This window comes from Galeopterus variegatus, unplaced genomic scaffold (assembly GCF_000696425.1).
Source record: "Galeopterus variegatus unplaced genomic scaffold, G_variegatus-3.0.2 Scaffold1097, whole genome shotgun sequence".
Taxonomy (NCBI): domain Eukaryota; kingdom Metazoa; phylum Chordata; class Mammalia; order Dermoptera; family Cynocephalidae; genus Galeopterus; species Galeopterus variegatus.
In genome coordinates, this window is record NW_007727208.1 from 360401 (window position 1) to 372611 (window position 12211).

The 12211-nt window shown below is 37.1% G+C and overlaps 1 protein-coding gene across 1 annotated transcript in view; it reads right to left on the reverse strand.

Moving 5' to 3' along the window:
* CCDC110 (coiled-coil domain containing 110) overlaps window positions 1-12211 on the reverse strand; it is a 38142-nt gene that overhangs the window by 17606 nt on the left and 8325 nt on the right. Inside the window, exon 2 of the mRNA XM_008574762.1 lies at window positions 82-246. Coding sequence (XP_008572984.1) covers window positions 82-246 — 165 coding nt within the window. The remainder of the gene's footprint in view (window positions 1-81; window positions 247-12211) is intronic.

Consider the following 12211-nt stretch of genomic DNA (forward strand, 5'->3'; position numbering starts at 1 on the left):
CGGGCGCCGGGGTGGGGGTGAGGTAGGGGCGGGGGCGGGCGCCAGTCTGGGGGCGGGAGTGGGGTCGGGACGGGGTCGCGCCGGGTCCGAGTCCCAGTCGTGCGTCCGGCTTCAGCTCCGGGGACAGCTGGCTCTCCCAGAGGGTGCCGCCCTCTGCTGTGCCCTCCCAAACCCAGGGACGGTCCCACTGTGCGTCCTTCCTGCTGGTCAGATCTTGGTCTCGATCGTACTCCGACTTGAGAGCACCTGTTGGACCAAAGCTATGTACGGGAAGAGGGACGTTTAGAGACAGGCAAACTTTCCCCCTTTTTGGCTTTGCCTTATCACCATTTCATTGTTTTATTCCTCTATTTCAACCCATCCATCAGAGAAGTTTCGACATTTGGGAATGAGAACGGCCCCACACCATTATTGTGAAAGGACTTTGATTTACCATGGTTAAAAGAAGACGCCTATTGTCCAATAATACACTTAAAATCACAGTTTATTAAAATATACACCTTGAAGCTGTCGCTGTCGCAGAGGTGACGGTCATTTGTCAAAGCATGCTGATTTCCTGTGCACTCGGGTAAACCACTGCGGAAGGTGGATGTTGCACTGGAAACCTGGGCTCGTTTAAGGACTGGCTGGCAGGGCCGCAGTCAGTCCTGGGCCCATCAGAAGATAATGCTCTTTAAGTAAAAATTTTGAGTGAGTATATATTATTTATTTTGCAGTGACAACCGTTACACATAGAATATAAAATAATAGGAAATTCAAATTTTAAAACACAATAAGGAATTTAAAGTCACTATGATACAATAATTTGTTATGTAATAGAAAATACGTGGCTTGCTTTCATGGAAATAGAACTCTTTACGATAATTTCGATGTTTACTTGCTCTACTTTCTTGTTTCCTTTAGAAAGGTCCGCTAGAAGATTTGACTGTCTTTATTGTGGCCTTGCAGACAATTTTAATAGATTATAATTTTGAGAATTATGTTCTCCATTGGTGATTGATATTGATAAAGTTAACTTTTTCCTGAGAGCTACAAGTTTTCTGTAACGTGTCTGCAATGTGTCTGTTAAACTACTATTCTAAATAAATTGCATTACTTAGAAGGGAGACTGTAGATAAAAAGTCACTGCATTTTAACAAGTTAATTTTTATTCTAATGAAATTCCCATAACAAATAATTACTATAATATATTTTATGTAATAATGTTAGGTACTAATATCTAATAATATGATAATTAATCTAATGTAATATTCTGTAGTAACTAGTTTGTCTATGTAATATTTATTGATTATGATGGCAAATGAATATTGTTTATTACATAGAAATTACTTGTGGATTTAAATGGAAGGACTAAATCACACCATTTAGTACAGAATATAAAAAGCAGAAGACAGGTGCTGTGATATGAAATTCAAATTTAGCCAGCACACTAGTCTCAACAGAGATTTACTTTAATTTTAAGATGCTTCCCAATCAATTCATCATCAATCAGAAAAGCAGCTCTTTAGTTAAAAGAATGGGTTGTTTCAGGTGTTAGGCCAGCAAGGCCTTTTGATTATCAAACTCATTTCTCTTTTGTAAACTAACTCATACATATAGCTTCAATTGGAACAAAAACCAATTTATTTTTCAGAAAATTATTGTAATTACTATATGAAAAGCTCATCTTTGAAGCCAAAAAAGTTATAATAAATTAAGAAAAATGTTTTAAATAATGAAGATGTCTACAATATGAATGGCACACCCTCAGAAGAGGCCTCCTGTGAAGGGCCCCACGTGAATGGCTGCATGTGGTAACACTGTTGTATGGCAAGAGAGAACCTGGAAGTGGTAATGAGATAATCAACATGCCTCTAAAAAAATGGGGGTGGATGGTGGACCCAGATCTTGGAGGGCATTCACTACACTTATAAAATGAATATTGAGGGAGAAGCCTTATCTGATTACTCAAGACCTCTTAAAACTGTTGTCACCTCTTCCAACCTACACTTGAAACTACCTCCATTCTGAACTTTGTGGTTAATGGTGACCTAATGACTGGGCCTCTCTGAACATGAGTTTACTTATCCGTACAACAGGGAACCAATCGTGAGGATCAGTGAAATCCCATGTAAAGTGTCCTACTCCAGTAGGTACAGCAGTTACAGAAGGCTGATGGCAAATGGTAGCTCTGGCCCCAGAGTCTAGGGTGAGATTCCATATACACTGTTGTAATTTTTTACTGTGGTTCTTCCTTACTTAAAAAGATCTGACACTTTAATGGAAAAAGATCCAACTATTTTAGCTCAAATATCAAAAAGAAGGTATATTTTAAAGAGATAACAGGAGAATATGTTGCCTAATTTGTACTGTGTATCAACTTTGTTGATGTGTTTGCTAAACTTCAAAAAATCTAAAAATTTTACAAGCTTCTCAGTAAATGCATGTTTAGATGGACTGCACAATGTAAAGTCCTCACTATGCTTTATTTACTAAGTTATTTTTTGAGAAATTTAAAAATAATAAAAAGTATAAAGAATAATGTAACTAACCACTTCCTTTCATTTCCAGAATTCACGATTATTCTGTTGATGTATTTGATTTTTATTTATTTAGAAAAAATAAAACATTACATAGAGTTGAACTCCTGTTTTAGTTCGTTTTGTGTTGCTATAACAGAAATACCTGAGACTGGGTAATTTATAAAGAAAAGAGGTTTATTTGGCTTATGATTCTGGGACAGCTGCATCTGGCACAGGCCTCAGGCTGCTTCTACTCATGGCGGAAAGCGTACCTGAGACTGGGCAATTTATAAAGAAAAGAGGTTTATTTGGCTTATGATTCTGGGACAGCTGCATCTGGCACAGGCCTCAGGCTGCTTCTACTCATGGCGGAAAGCGACAGGCAGCCGGTGTGTACAAGCAGATCACATGGCGAGAGGAAACGAGAGAGAGAGAGAGAGAGAGAGAGAGAGAGAGAGAGAGAGAGAGAAAGAGAGAGAGGGGAGGTTCCAGGGTCTTTTAAACAACCAGCTCTTGTGGGAACTAATAGAGTGAGAACTCACTCATTAATCCTTCCTCCCTCAGGGAGAGCATTAACCCATTCATGAGGGATCCACCCCTCTGACTCAATCGGTTTCCAACACTGCCACATTGGGGATCAAATTTCCACATGAATTTTAGAGGGGACAACACATCCAAACTCTATCAACTCCCCACCATCTCTTATCCTGTTCCTCCTTCCTTATATTTTTCCCACAAGAAACCACTATCACAAATTTAGGGTGCAACTTTCCAGTCCATTCTTACATTCCAGTTATTATATGGATATTCATGAATAATATGGATGATAGTTCTTGTCTGTTTAAAATTTTTCATAAATAGTATCATAATTTATGTTTTCTTCTACAGCTCACTCTTTTTACTCAACATTATTTTTTAGGTCTATCTGTATTTTAAAAATAGATCTTTAATTCAGTTGTAAAATTGGGCTTGAGATATCTCAGTTCTTCTGGTGTATTCACCTTTTTGGTCTCCATTATTTTTTTAATTTTGAAATGATCACCAACTTATATAGTAAAGTTGGAAGGATAGTATGATACACGTTTCTTTTTCTCCTGAACCACGAGGAATGAGTTGCTGATGTGACATCCCATCACTCCTGAATACTTTGGTGTGTATTTTACAAGAACACACCCTAACATAAGCACAATACAACCATCAAAATCCAAAACTAAGCACTGATACATTACTACCATCAATGCTCAGACCTCATTCAAGCTTCACCCATGCTACCAATGATGTCCTTTATAGCAAAAGAATCCAACCCAAACTCATGTATTGCATTTAGTTGTGATGGCATGTTTCTTCAGTCTCTTTCAGTCAGCACTGTATCACAGTCTTTCTTTGACTTCCATGACTTTGACACTTTGAAGATTCTTGGCCAGTTATTTTGTAAAATCTTCCTTCTTGTGGATTTTTCTGACGTTTTCTAGTGATTGGATTCAGATCATACCTCTTTGTCAGACCTATCAGAAGTGATGCTGGGTCCTTGCCACTGTGTCCTATGGGACATGTTTTTGACTTGTCCCATTAGTGATGATGTTCATTTGATGACTTTAATAAGGTGTTGTCTGCCAGGCTTTTCCACTGTAAAGTTACTTTCTTTCTTCTTGGTCATTAGTAAGTATTTTGTAGGGGAGATACTTTGAACTATGTAAATATCTCATTCCTCTTCAAACTTTCAATTTGTTTATTTCTATCTATCTGTATGGACTCAGAGTTTCCTATGTTATTCAATGGGTTACAATGGATTATCTTCTGGGGAACATGTGTATGTGTGTACGTACATGTATACACACATGTGCACACAAACACACATGCACATTTACATCCATACTTATTTCTATATCAATCTCTATATATTGAGAACCATAAATTCAGGAGACTTCTAACTCCAAGCCAATATCACAGTACTATTTCTAGTTTCCTCTCTTTCCATATTTATGATTTCATTTACCAACAGTGAGAAATGTGACTCCCATTATCCTTTGTAGATTTACTGATTTGAGCAAATTCCATGTAAATATCTACTCTCTCAATGCCGGTCTCCATCCTACTTTCCATCTGGATGCCCTTGTCATCCCACTTGGGTTCCAATACCCTGTACTGCCCCCTCCCTCCCACTTTACTTGGACTCTGAGCCCTATACAGCATTGGGCCTGTCCTCCACTTAGACATTGTCCTCACCCCCCCTGGGCTCTAACACCCTGGGCTGGCCTCCTCTCTGGGTAGAAGACTTCCCCATCCTCTCTGGACTGACACCATACACCGATCAGTCCCATGCAGGGCCACCTGCTCCCTCCACTCAGGCTCTGAATACTCATGCCAGTGTTCTCCCACACGTGGATGATTGGATACTCTGGGGTATGTTAAATACACCTCCCGCCCTAGTGTAATTATTCCTCCAATAATTAAGTTTCTGGTGAAATATTCTTGTTTATACTTCATGTTGCTGAGAATTGCAAAATTTTATGAAATAAGTTGTTTTCCAGATTTACATGGGAAAATTGAAACATGGGAAGGTTAAGGAACTTTTCAAAAACTCTTAAAACTGGTCAGTTCTAGACTTCCTGATTCTGAAACTTTGGTTTTTCCCAAGTCATTTTATCTTAAAGGTTTTTTTTCCCCCATAACAAATTACAATTCCATGAGGTAGGTCAGTATGTCATCTAAATTTTACAAAAATATAGAAGATGTGTAAATATATTTAATGCTCGAGCTAAAAGTTCCTATTTCCTGACATGGTATCACACCGTGCACTATGTGCACTATCTTCTCCACGTGGCAGGACTTTCTATTTCATTTGGCCTCACATCAGGCAGACAGTAGAGCATATTCTACTTGGGGATATGTTTTCTCTGGTCACATATGTTAATCATTCCACCAATTACACTGAAAAAAGTCTTTGACTTATTTTTTTTTTATTGTGAATTCATTTCTAAAAGATGGAATTAAAGTCTGTACTACCAATTTGAAAAAAATCTGTGAGTCACAATATTTCAAAATCTTCAAATAGTAACTCCTCTTAGAGAATCCACTTTCACCTGTTGACTAACAGCTGCAGACTCAAGAATCTGGAACAAATTCAAGAGCATTGCACAAAAACAAGCTAGTCAAATCTATTCTTAGCAACTTATTACCACATTAAAATACCTCTGGGTGTTTTTTTTTAGCTTCACAAGATCTTCTTTGAATCCTGAGATCACAAGGCTGTCATTAATCATAGATGAAATCTATAGCAGTGTGAAAAACTGACCAAATCACCCCTAGGGTATAACAAATTTGGGCAATTGTCCTATGGCTTGTGCTTTGATTGCAGAGGGGTAGTTAGGAAGTCTTGAGTGGGTACTGGGTGTTCCTTCAACAGCTCAAAGGCTTGATCCAAATGTAAGCACCACTATGCTCAGCCTCCTTTAACTTGCCTCTAGTGTTAATTTTAACCTGATTGCACCTGCATAAGAGAATGAACTCCATAACTCGATAAGGATAGCTGCCAGCTTTGACTCTTAGGAAGTTGACTGCTGCTTTTAAGAGGATTTATTTAGTGGTATGTTGGTGATACTGAGAGAATGGGGTTGGTCTAACTCTAAGAAGTTTGGTGTGCTAAAGAAATATGCAAAAAGAAAAGTCAAGGTAGCTTGAAAAGGTACAGGTGTTAGGGACAGAGATTTTTTTAGGAAGTGATAGAGAACTTGAGCATGCTTGTAGGCTGAGAATAAGAGTGAGTAGTAGAGAGAGATTGAGTGGAAAGAGTAAGTTGGAAGAGAACATGAAGATTAAAGTGATAGGCATGATGTGGACCAAGAAGGTGACAGAGGACTAACAGTCCCTTTGAACATGTGAAGGTTTGGCCATTTTGCAGAGATGACAGAGGCGGAAGCAAGAGGGAACACACTTTCTCTGTAACAAGGCACTTAAGTCAGATTGGTTCTCTGTCTGTGAAGTTTACTGAGGGCGAGTGGGTGTTCATCTGTTTGGGTACTTTTAGAGACAGTGGTCTCTGTAGCCTCTTCTAGACTGAGGCTTAAATTCAACTCATAGTACGTGATCCCCCTTCTTCCTGATGCTAAACTGCTTTCTGGTTTTTAGACACTTAAGGAGCTGCACTGCCTCAGGCCACTTTGCTACACATTAATAATAATAGCTTATTTCCCTTGCTATATAAAGATACTATTAATGTGTACTTCCAATGGAGCTAATTTGCAATAATAAATCTATGTTCCTTGTTTGACTTCTATTGTGAGCCATGACATTAGTCAGAGGTAATATTCATGACCATGGAACAGAAAGAAACTTCTAAACTGAACCGAGACCCTGGTCACATTGACAGTATGACCTCACTAAATGGAATGGCTGGTCCAGTTAACACTGATGAAGACAATGTCAGGTACAGATCACTGGACGTTTGAGCTGGTAGAAGTCTCAGATCATCTAGTCCCTTTCGCTTGTTCTGCAGATGAGGATTTGAACCCTAGTGGCAGAACTGCAATTAGAATCCAAGTCCTTATCCAGATCTCTTTCCAGGACAATCTTCTTAATGACATCATTACTTAATAAAATCATTACTTAACATTTTTATTATTCCACACATCTTTTCTTAGCACTCATGGAATGATTTTTATAATAAAGAGAACAAATATGGACTTTAAGTTACACAAATAAATCAATACAATAGAGGAGGAATTATAATAATATTTAGAATTCATTGGTTTAAAGATTTCTAAACATTCTTACTTATTATTAGTGAATATTAGTGAGTTTAAATGCTGCTTTTTTCCTCTAGTTGTTTGGTCCTGTACAAACATTAAACTCTGAAACTTTTCCTCATCTGTGAAATATTTATTTTGCAAATTTGTTGTAAGAATTAGAAAGAATGTATCGACATGACCAATATTATATCATGTCAGGAATTACATAAGCATTCAATTAAAAATATATAGGCTTAATTAAAAAATATATAATCAATAGAGGGACCTTGGTCCCCTTATAGCTACAAGATTATAACCTACAGGTGTTGTTGTTATTGACATTCTTGGCCTTTGCTTGAGCAACTGGAATTCTTACTCCAGGTCAACTTTAATTCCATCAGTCTTCTAATTCCTTAAAGTATATAAGAACTGACTTGAAATTACCATTGAGTACAACAGAGAATATTGCCAGTGAGTCTTTGGTGGAGTCAGGTTGCATGTTAGCTCAGGCTTTTAAAATTGCCCTCCTCAAATGAAGAAAAGTTCCAGTGAGCTCCATGAACCTGATCAGTTTCAGACTGAAATGTCAGCTCTCCTGGGATCATCAGGAACAGGAATCTAGTTCTCTGAATCTTCCAGCTTGATGCAATTGTGCTCATTTAGTCGGCCCTTGATTTTCAATACGAAAGAATAATTGGAATAGGAACACCATTTTGAATCTGGGACTGAATAGTGAAAAGTATATATAATAATAATTTGTTAGGAGCTTATTTACACATTTCATTATAGGTGATGTGTTTGATATTTTTATGAATTCTTTTAATTTAATCCTTACAACACCTTGTAAAGTAGAATTATCCTAATTTTATGGTTGATAAAACTGAGGTCTGTAGAGATTTCATAATTTCCCTATACCTTACAGCTAGGAGGTATAGAGCTGGGATTTACTTCATCTCTGCCAGCTCATTTTTGTAACCACCGAGCTCTAATACCTGGAGTAAGTTAAAGTGAAATGGAATCTAGGGGATAATTTTTTTTTTTTTGTCTTTTTTACTGACCAGTAACGGGATCGCAACCCTCGGTGTTGCACCCGCACCGCGCTCAGCCAGTGAGCGGGAACCGGTTTCCACATGGGATCCGAACCCTCGGCGGGAGCGCCGCCGTGCTCCCAAGCGGCGCACTCTCCAGGTAATGGGATCACAACCCTCGGTGTCGTGCCTGTACCAGGGACCGGCAACGGGATCGCAACCCTCGGTGTCGCACCCGCACCGCGCTCAGCCAGTGAGCGGGAACCGGTTTCCACATGGGATCCGAACCCTCGGCGGGAGCGCCGCCGTGCTCCCAAGCGGCGCACTCTCCAGTGCGCCACCGGGCCGGCCCATAGGGGATAATTTTTATGAAGCTTATTGAGGGCTTTGTTTTCCCATGAAAGCCGTGTAATTATCCTAAATGAAAAACGAAGATCATGGATTCTAAAACCAGACCACCTGGGTTCAAATTCTGGCAGCACTATTTACTACTAGAGAAGCCTTGGATAACCTCTTCGTGTCTCAGTTTTTTCATCTGTAAAATGGGAAGAAAAGGAGTGCCTGCCTGACAGGGCTGCTGCGAAGATTGAATGAGTTAATGCATGTAAAGCACTGAGAACAGCACTAGGCACATAGTAAGAGCTATTTAAGTGTTTGCTATTGCCGTTATATCAGCAATAACCAAGCATTTGCCAGAAAAGGAATTTATGAAACATCTAAACAAGGAGGGACATTTTAACCATGTTGGTTTTTTTTGGCCCTAATCATTTCTATTCTTAGGAATCAATTTAACAGATTAATGACAAATACATATTTATATTAGTGTTCTTTTTAAAAATAACAGCTTTATTGATATATAATTCACATACCATATAATTCACCATTTAAAGTGTAATTGGTTCATACTATATTCACAGAGTAGTACAATCATCATCACAATTTTAGGACATTTTCATCATCCCCAAAAGAAGCCCAGCATCCATTAGTTGTCACTCCCCATTTCACCCCCAACTCCCCAGCTCTTGGCAACCTCTAATCTACTTCCTGTCCCCATTATGGACAATTAATGTAAATGCAATCATATAATATGTGGGTATGAGGGTTTTTTTAAATTGAGATATGATTCATGTACCATAAAATTCACCTTTTTCAGGTACATAATTTAGAGGTTTTTACTATATGCATAAGGTTGTGTAATCATCACCACTACCTAATTCTAGAACATTTCCACCACTCCTTTAAGAAACCCTGTACCCATTAGCAGTCACTCCCCACTCCACCCCACCTCCAACTCCTGGCAACCACTAATCTACTGTCAGACTCTACGAATTTGCCAGTTTTGGACATTTCACATAAACAAAACCATGCAATATATGGCCTTTGTGTTCGGATTCTTTCACTCAGCATATTATTTTCAAGGTATATCCATGAGATAGCATGTATTAATACTCCATGTCTTTATGGATGAATAATATTCTATTGTATGGATGTGCCACATTTTGTTTATCCATTTATCAGTTAATGGACTTTGATGGGTGTTGGGGTTATTTCCATTTTTTTGGCTATTACGAATAGTGCTGTTATGAACGTTTGTGTACAAGTTTTGTGTGGACATATGCTTTTATTTTTCTTCAGTATATACTCGGCATGGAAATTCTAGGTAATATGGCAACTCTATGTTTAACATTTTGAGGAACTGCCAAAGTGTTTCCAAAGCAGGTAGACCATTTTACATCGCTACCAGTGAAGTATGAGGGTTCATTTTTTTTCCACATTTTATTATTGTCCATCTTTTCAATTACAGCCTTCCTACTGAGTGTGAAGTGTTATATCATTGTAGTTTTGATTTATATTCCCTAATGCTACTGATGTCGAGCATCTTTTCATGTGGTTATTGCTATTTGTATATCTTCTTTGGATAAATGTCTATTCAAATCCTTTGCCCATTTAAAAATTGGGTTATTGTCTTTTTATTGTTGAGTTGTAAGAGTTTTAAAAAATATATTCTGGATATTAGACCCTTACCAGATATATGATTGCAAATATTTTCTACCCTTCTGTAGGTTGTCTTTTCACTTTCTTTATAGTGTTCATTGAAGCACATTAAAGTTTTAAATTTTGATGAAGTCAGATTTATCTTTTTGTTTGTTTGTTTGCTTGTGCTTTTAGTGTCATATCTAAGAAAACATTGCCTAATCCAAGATAACAAAGATTGACACGTTTTCTTTTAAGAGTTGAATTGTTTTAGCTCTCATATTTAGGTCTTTAATCCATTTTGAGTTAATTTTTGTATGAGAAAGGAGATAGGGATCTAAATTCATTTCTTTGCATGGGAATATTCAGTTATCCCAGCACTATTTGTTGTAAAGACTATTCTTTCTTTCATTGAACTGTTGGCGTCCTTGTCTAAAAGCAACTGACCATTGATATATGAGTTTATTTCTGGACTCTACTCTATCCCATTCATCTGTATACTTATTCTTATGCCAATTCCACGTGGTCTTGATTACTGTAGCTTTGTAGTAAGTTTTAAAATTTAGAAGTGTGAATCCTCCAACTTTGTTCTTCTCTTTCAAGATTGTTTTGGCTATTCTGGATCCCTTGCATTTCCATGTGAATTTTAGGATCATCTTGTCAATTTCTGCATAAATGGCAGCTGGAATTTTGATAGGAATTGCATTGAATTTGTGCATCAATTTGGGGAGTACTGCCATCCTAACAATATTAATTCTTCTAATTAAGGAATACAGGGTGTCTTTCCATTTATTTTAGTCTCTATTAATTTCTTTCAATGATGTTTTCTAGTTTCAGTGTATAAGTAATGCCTTTCTTTGGTTAAATTTATTTCTAAGTATTTTATTCTTTTTATTGCTATTATAAATGAAACTGATTTCTTAATTTCATTTTTAGATTGTTCATTATATACAAATACAATTAATTTCTTGTTTATTGATTGTTCATTCTGCAAAACTGGTGAATTCACTTATTAGCTATAATAGGTAATGTGGATTCCTTAGAATTTTCTATATGTAAGATTTTGTCATTTGTAAATAGAGATTGTTTTACTTCCTCCATTTCAGTATGAATGACTTTTATTTCTTTATCTTACCTAATTTTGTTGGGTAGAATATCCTGTACAATTCTGAATAGAAATAGTGAGAGCAAATAGCTTTGTCTTTTTCCTGTTCTTAGCGGGGAGAGCTTTCAATCTTTCACCATTAAGAATGACGCTGGCAGTGGGCTTTTTGCAGATGCCCTTCATCAGGCTGAGGAAGTTCCCTTCTATTCCTAGTTTGATGAGTGTTTTTATCATAACAGGGTGGTGGATTTTGTCAAATTTTATTTCTTTGTCTATTGAGATGATATGTAGTTTTTTCCTTGATTGTATTCAATATAGTGTATTACATTGATTTTTCTATGTTAAAATGACCTTGTAACCCCGGGGTAAACTCCACTTGATCATCCTGTATTATCCTTAACATGTTGCTGGATTTGGTTTGCTATTATTATGTTGAGGGTTTTTTGCAGCTATATTATTAAGGAATATAGGTCTGTAGTTTTTTTGTGATATCCTTGTCTGGTTTTGGTATCAGGGTTATACTGGTTTCATAGAATGAGTTGGGAAATGATTCCTCTTTTTCTATTTTATGGAAGAGTTTGTGAGGGTCTTAATTCTTCACAAGCAATTGGTAGAATTCACGATTGAAGTCATCTGGTCTTAGTCTTTGTGGGAAGTTTTTGAGTTGTCTACTGTCTTTTCATTTCAGCATAAAGCACTCTCTTTAAATATTTATTGTAAGGCTGATGTGCTAGCAACAGATTTTCTTGGTTTTAGCTTAACTGGGAATATTTTAATTTTGCTTTCATTTTTGAAGGATAGCTTTGCTGGTTATAGATTTCTTGGTTGACAGTTCCTTTCTTTTTTTTTTTTTTTTTTTTTTTTTTTTTTTTTTTT